Source organism: Atheta coriaria, unplaced genomic scaffold (genome assembly GCF_025399875.1).
Source record: "Atheta coriaria isolate IRGN ID8LTWV9N9 unplaced genomic scaffold, Caltech_Dcor_3.1 hic_scaffold_46_pilon, whole genome shotgun sequence".
Lineage (NCBI taxonomy): Eukaryota > Metazoa > Arthropoda > Insecta > Coleoptera > Staphylinidae > Dalotia > Dalotia coriaria.
In genome coordinates, this window is record NW_027045488.1 from 1 (window position 1) to 7818 (window position 7818).

The 7818-nt window shown below is 37.8% G+C and overlaps 2 protein-coding genes and 1 pseudogene across 2 annotated transcripts; 2 read left to right on the forward strand and 1 right to left on the reverse strand.

Moving 5' to 3' along the window:
* The first annotated feature begins 3271 nt into the window (after positions 1 to 3271).
* LOC135802705 (N-alpha-acetyltransferase 35, NatC auxiliary subunit-like) lies at positions 3272 to 4804 on the forward strand. Its single transcript, XM_065316317.1, has 4 exons — positions 3272 to 3973; positions 4018 to 4183; positions 4236 to 4459; positions 4513 to 4804. Exons 2-4 carry the CDS (start codon positions 4088 to 4090, stop codon positions 4802 to 4804), a joined length of 612 nt encoding a protein of 203 aa, XP_065172389.1. The 5' UTR covers positions 3272 to 3973; positions 4018 to 4087.
* A 57-nt stretch (positions 4805 to 4861) lies between these two features.
* Positions 4862 to 6233, forward strand: LOC135802702 (N-alpha-acetyltransferase 35, NatC auxiliary subunit-like; annotated as a pseudogene).
* A 124-nt stretch (positions 6234 to 6357) lies between these two features.
* Positions 6358 to 7552, reverse strand: LOC135802703 (uncharacterized). The gene is given in 6 exon segments (XM_065316315.1): positions 6358 to 6453; positions 6456 to 6584; positions 6651 to 6830; positions 7049 to 7083; positions 7143 to 7316; positions 7368 to 7552. Coding segments are annotated over 6 exon segments (690 nt in total). The 5' UTR covers positions 7444 to 7552.
* Positions 7553 to 7818: the final 266 nt, after the last annotated feature.

Here is a 7818-nt window from a genome sequence, read left to right on the forward strand (position 1 = left end):
TTAATTAAACATTCCTAAAAATCCCTAAAATAAAATAAAAATACAATAAAAGTATACAGTCATACAAACTTCACTCACTAAAAGGAATGCGTTTTTTATTGTTAACTTATATTAGTTCCGACGCAACTAATCAAGCACGCACCAACTGAATTGTATGAGATGATAGCGAAACTTTATACAAAATTGACGAACGGGGAAGCCGTGCCAGACGAAGTAAAATCTGAATACATTACACCCATATTCAAAAAAGGAGAAAGAAGAGATTGCAATAATTATCGCGCTATCTCAGTAAGTGGTACTCTAAGTAGGCTCTACAACTCTACACGAAAGTCCTCACGAACATTGTCGCTGATGAATACTCCCCCAAAGAACCAAAAGAACAAGCGTGTTTTAGAGCTGGTAGATCGTGCAATGATCACGTCTTTGTTTTAAAAGAGTCCTCAATAAATCGCAATATAGCTAATGCAATAAAAGATCTATACAATGACAGCAATTCACGGATAAAATTAAGGAATCAATTATCCGATACCAACAAACTGTCAAAGGGCATGCGGCAGGGCTGCTGTTTGTCACCAATACTCTTCAGGCTGTTCATAGAGAAAGCCCTCAACACATGGAAAAAGTAGTGCAACACCATGGGATTCCCACTGGATGATAGAACACTGTACACTAACTGAATGTGTGTAAGACGAAAGTACATGTGTGGGCGGAGAACTGGATGATTTGATCTTAGAAAACTCCATGGTAACAAAATGATGTGATGAGTACACATACCTAGGCCATCTCATAACCATGGATGGGAGAGAAACCACGAACATAAGACATAGAATCAACCAGGCTAAGAAAATCAGAAATGCTAAATGGGATTTGTGGTCAACACATGTGTCGCAAAAGGAAGAAAAACTAAGAATCTATAACAACACTGGTAGATACCTTACGTATGGTGCTGAAATATAGACAATCAATGAATCTGACAAAACAAAATTGAACACCCCAGATGCGCAAGAAGATCGTTCGGCAAGAAGATCACGCCTTGAGCATGGTATAAGAAACGAGAGGAACGCATCAGCTATAATGAAAGCCACGTACACAATAAAAAGATGCGATAAGAACACAGCAGTTAATTGGCATGGCCATGTACAAAGCGATGTAGGACTTAGCTGTCAAAGCAGATCACAAAGTGGGATTCCAGGAGGAAAATGAAGAGGCCACCCACGAACAACATGTGGAAAGATGACATCGTATAACAGCGATGCGAGAACGAAGCCTAACGGAAGGAACGACCGAGAAATATAGAGAACACTGGCCAGAAAAGCGTCGTCAGACGTTATAAACCGAAACAAAACTTATGAAAAGTTCAAGAAGTATGACAAACTAGTAGAAGGGTAAGTTGATAATACTGTCGAAAGTCAATAATACGTGCAAGAAATCCGAAATATACCTGTGGGTATAATAGTTAATTGCGTAACGTTGCAAATCAACTTGTTAATTTATTTCATAATTGTAATTTACTGGTAATATAAACAAACTCCGGTATTTTAAAATCCAATTTAAATCTACTGTTAGATAAATTTCTATCTATTAAAGAATATTGATACATAGTATTGAATTAAACTTTTTGGTTTGAGTTTGACATGACAAAATAAAATAAAATATTAGATATTTATTATTAGAACTAAATCAGTATTTTTCTCTTGGATCAAAACATTTACAGATGTGATGTAAAAACATTTACTTTTAAAAAAATTTACAAGCAATCACTAATTAAAGCATTACCTTGTGTTCAGGATTATCTTCAGCTAAGGGGGCGGTAAAGAGTACGGCACCTTCACACAATTAAAATGTCAGAAAAAACCGATTTTTTTAAAAATTAATCCCATTTAAAAGTACCTACCACCCTTGTAACTGACACTTAAAATAAACTCGACCCTGTCTATATCAATCACGCCGCGAACGTCCTGTATATGTCACTTGAAACTTCAAGTCCGACGGCACGGTTGCGCCGCAATAAACGTGTTCGTGTGATGCACGACTATGGTGTATGGGCTTTGTTGGTGAATGTATCAGTTGCAGGTTAGGCGCATGACTCTGACAAAACTAAATTGAACACCCTAGATGTGCAAGAAGATCACGCCTTGAGCATATAAGAAACGAGGAAATCCACGCTATAATGAAAGCCACGTACATAATAAAAGATGCGATAAGAACCCAGCAGTTAATTTGGCATGGCCATGTACAAAGAATGTAGGATCATAGGCTGCCAAAGCTGATCACAAAGTGGATTCCAGAGGGAAAAAGGAAGAGGGGCCGCCCACGAACAACATGGAAAGATGACATCGGCACAGCGATGCGAGAACGAAGCCTAACGGAAGGGGACTGGAACGACCGAGAAATTTGGAGAACACTGGCCAGAAAGCGTCGTCAGACGTTATAAACCGAAAAAAAAACTTATGAAAAGTTCAAGAAGTATGACAAACTAGTAGAAGGGTAAGTTGATAAATACTTTCGAAAGTCTATAATACGTGCAAGAAATCCGAAATATACCTGTGGGTATAATAGTTAATTGCATAACGTTGCAAATCAACTTGTTAATTTATTTCATAATTGTAATTTACTGGTAATATAAACAAACTCAGGTATTTTAAAATCCAATTTAAATCTACTGTTAGATAAATTTCTATCTATTAAAGAATATTGGTACATAGTATTGAATTAAAATAAAATAAAATATTATTTATTATTAGAACCAAATCAGTATTTTTCTCTTGGATCAAAACATTTACTGATGTGATGTAAAAACATTTACTTTAAAAAAAATTTACAAGCAATCACTAATTAAAGCATTACCTTGTGTTCAGGATTATCTTCAGCTAAGGGAGCGGTAAAGAGTACGGCACGTACCTTCACACAATTAAAATGTCAGAAAAGTACCACCCTTGTAACTGACACTTAAAATAAACCCGACCCTGTCTATATCAATCACGCCGCGAACGTCCTGTGATGAGGGATTCGTGTTCGTGAGTATGGTGTTGGTGTTGGTATGGTGTTGGTGAATGTATCAGTTGCAGGTTAGGCGCCAAATTTGAAATACACACATCCATACACATATGCATTTAATAACAAGCTAAGTAAAGTAAACACTTACTGTACGCCTTTATCTGATATAAAAGAATTATAAAAGTATTATTATATATTTATATACATTTATCACTTGTCACACTCAGGTCTATATAATTCAATCTGTAAATTATACTAAACTGCGGTTCGAAGAATTGAAAGCCTGAATTTTTCGTGATTAACCAATCAGCGCTAAATTTTGGGTCATATATGTAATGATCCATTCATTTATTGCTGAATTTATATAAATTTGGAAAATGAAGTTTTCAGGAATAGAACTTATTGTAAACTTTAGATATGTTGTTTGTATACTTTTAGGTTATGAACATGCATATGGCCTCTAGGGAAATGTGTAATGAAAAGAACGTTGGAAGCGATAGAAGTTTTCGTGGTTGTCAGGAAGAATAATAACTAAAAAGTCATCGAACCATTCGCACAGTGAAAACACCATACACTACATAACATAATTGTTTGGAAATTTGACATATTTTGATTGTCATACAGTTTCCCCAAGGCCCATAGACACTTTGAGAAATTAATAATTCTGCTTGAAGTACATGCACAAAACCCGACCATACTGAATATACCAAATGGGATCAACAGTGAAGCACACTTGACGCTTGATTCATTACATTTCAAGTGTAACAATCAAATTTTAGAACCACTTCAAAAGGTATTCCAGAGTGTAATGTAAGTATGGAGTATACAAAAGAAGTAACGACAAATGATATCCAAGACATGCAAGGTAATGTGATGTCACCATCAATGACAGCAGCTAATAGTGTGTCCAATGGTGGTACCAAAGCCCAGTATAATTGGGTGGACATAACAAAAGAGTTTCACACATCAGTTCAGGGTTTGCTAGGAAAATCTGATTATTATCATCATCTTATAGTTAAGACTCTAACAATTTGCTGACTTGGAACTAGGAGAACTGCTTCATGACACACTGTTTGGTCTTTTTGAAGCTATGTCTGCTATTGAGATGATGGATCCAAAGATGGATGCAGGCATGCTATGCAACAGGGGTAACAAGAAAGCCAACTCTTTTGATCAATCAATTGAAGTAAGTGAATATAGCAACCCAGAATGGCAATATCTTTTAAACATTGTTATAGGATGGAAGTTTATTGTTATGGGGCATAAGTAATTCAGACTTAATTGGAATAATTGATACAACTTTGGCATGCATGGTATCATGGCTGGAAGGACATTCATTGGCTCAAACAGTTTTTACTAATTTGTACCTGCACAAACCATACCTCATTGAGGACCGTACTCTTAAGGCATTTTGTATTGCCATATATAAGCTACTGGATATTATAAAGGATTATATTCAGAAGTAAGTCTAACTTAATGGATCAATTTTATATAAATGTATTTTTATATGCACAGAGCTATGGTTTATGAAGAAGAAGATTTTCAAGGCATGCAGTACGGATATTATTTGTATCCCGATGTCAGTGAACAGCGTGTGGTTGGTATGCTGCATGAAGTCGAAGAAGAACTCGACAAGGAAGCCCGTGCGTTATACTCGAACGGTGCGCAATCCATGGAGGTACAGGCAGAAGAAATAGTGGCGATATATTCACGTATAAAATTCGTACGTGTGCTATATCAAACACTACTATTGTTTGTTCATAAACGCGACGAACATTTGTCAGTAACACCCGAAGTACAGCGTTAACGGCGCTAAATTAAAATTGCATCGGATTTGATCTTTGTGATGATTAAAACGACTCACATGGGGAACACAAGCATTGTGTAAGTGTAATAAATCGATTCATATGTTATGTGAAAAATTTATATATACGAAGTTGAAAATTCTCCAATAATTGGGTTTGAACCACTTATAAATCAACGGTTGTTTCCCGTTTCCACGCTAATGAAAATCAAACCCAGATACGACGCTCTAGTTTACTTCGAGAATATGATTGAACGTTTTAAAGTTCTCTCTCAAATATCAACATGGTGACCGCCTAATCGCTTCCGGATTTTCATCGAATTGTGCAAAACATCACCGTATTTTGTCACGATCTGCTCTTGCAATTATTATACGTGGGCAGCCATAGCATAGCAAACCGTCGCACGTCCCGGTTATTGTTGCCTGAAGTTAAATTTACCCCGCCGCCAGCACTTACGACACAAAATCAATGTTATACAACCAACAAAGCACGCCCCGTAACAAGACATTATTCTTCACGCATTGTATGCGCATTTGCTACCTCTGCAACTGTGCGGGCACACCGCGCGAGAGCCAGCGTGACAAAACTGGCGCACTTGTTAGAAGAGTCTACCAGTTTACAGGATGAAGCGGAACGTGCGGATGCATATCTTCTGCTAACTTCACAAGTAATGCAACCTTAGTCTCGGCACGCCACACCCGCTTCGCTTGGCACGTGATTCTATATATCACACTTTACGGATTATGATTATGTATCTGCTCAGTGGATTTGAGTTGGAATTGTATAGCGTCCACGAATATTACTACATATTGGCATTTGTATGAGTCTCCAGGCGGATGGCTGGTAATTCGCGCTGACTAGAGCAGGCGCCTTTTCTGGCCGAGCAGGAATTGCTCACTGGAACTACAAAAGAACAAAGGCTTCGAGCAAGAAAAAGACTAAATTAAACAAAACGGTCACAACCATATAGTTTAAAAGAGTCAGTTTATTATCAAGCGCTGCAGAATATGTGCGCGGATATTATGGCATTCGAATGGATGGGAAACTACAAATGCCAAATCCCGAATTTGACAACGAACGTACGAGGCGATCATCGGTCGTCTCCATTTCAAAAATTTGTTAGTTCCGCCGCCTGTACACCATCCGGAATTCCTGGAATTAACATCGGCTGCTCGTTTCATCCCGCAAACAACAGCCCATCGACAGCCCTGCGTTGTATACAACTGATATAAACACTTCTTACCAGGCGCGCGCCAGTTGCTCGAGAGCATTCAACCAGCTGATGGCAGTCAATCGATTGATACGGATTTCGAAAACTAATTTCGTCGTAAAGAAGTTATTAGGGTAGGATTACAAGAAAGAGTCTACTACACCGCCGGAATTTGACTTTTCGACACAAATCGACACTTTCCCATCATTATTATAAGTTGATCGGAAATCGTTAGCACACTTCAGTACACCCATTTTCTACTGGTGTGCTGACAATTGCGCTTGGAGATTTAAGCATTGTGAAACTTTTTCGCAGACTCATTGTAAATACGCCTCCTTGTCGCTCTTATCTCGTTTTGTTTTTGTTGGCGTTATCAGCGCATCTTTCTTTTTCCACCACACGCGGCAAAACCATGCGGCAATCGTGGAAGATACATTTAAAAGTAAAGTGAGGTCCAATCTATTCACAGGTATCTCAAAGTGTTCTTGTGTGATTTCTTTCTCTTTGCTTTTTGTAGACTGACGGCGACCTGGCTGGATTAAGTGCGGCACCAGCAGCTGGATTAATAGATTCTGCAACAAATGCCGAATTGATTGTGCTTGCATGTGCGTAGAGTTAGAGAATTAAATGTAATGTACCTCGGCCCATTGAGGAACGCCTTGTGGTGTGAATAAAAGCTGCCAGCCTGGAATGCCGATGTGGACGAGCAACATGCGGAAATAGGTTCTAAAATCGTCTGACAGGAAGTAAAATTCTTGTGGACCGGTTGTAACCCAGATTGTGGGAGAATACCGAGAATTCAAATAGACCAATAGCACCTAGAAACCAAATTATAATTAGGTGCTCCTTTGGAATACTATTTTTTACTTTGCATTTTTCATCCGAAGCCTTTGGTAGCTCAACAGTCTACTAGTTGCAGTACCCAAATCGTAATTCCGGAAACGTTCAAATACTTGTTTCTACACCTGCATCATTTCTGACTCTAGTCCCCACTTAGATTGAGTGGTGGATTCTTCTTCTCGAATTCCTGTTTAACTTCCTGTAGGCGACCAGTAACTTCATTGGCTGCATCTAAAATCTGTTGGTGATGAATAGTGCTGGTGAGTATAGGCATGTCAAATTATACTAACTGCCGAATCTAAACGTCCAGGTGAACAGGAATCCGTTGCAGGAATTGTAAAAGTTACGTAGATCTTCAGGTAGAAGAATGCTTTGTTTCTGTTCCCATGCACAGATTTCCGAATGCGAAGCTGGTAGCTTCCGCGATAAATGACGGGATATTATGCCGAGCTTTTTAAACTTATCTTAAATAAGAAATTAATCATATTGGATATCTTATTTGTAATATTTCTTACCTAACTGCTGAGGCAATCCAGCTAACACATTAATAAAGAATGAGTCTTCTGATACTTTATCTACTACAAAATCCATTTTGTTTAGATTCTCATGAATTCACCTAAAATACTTGATAAATCGATAAATTATGGTAACTATGACAACGCAGAGGGTAAGATACTAAAAGACAAGTAGGTAATTTGTACTTTTATCACTGCTCCTAAATTGATAATCAATTTAATATTTGTATTCGTATAGAATGAATTATAATTTAGTATTAAAATTTAGCTTAATTATAAAATTGATTTTGTCGTAAAGGCTGGCGGCGAAATGTATTGCTTTGCGGCGTCTATCAATATATCTTTGAGGACATTCTCGTTTATATTTTGTTCTTATATTTTAATAACACTATAGCCGCTCACGTACAATAGTTGTAGAGCGGACAGAGACTAAATACAGGGCGATATTTAG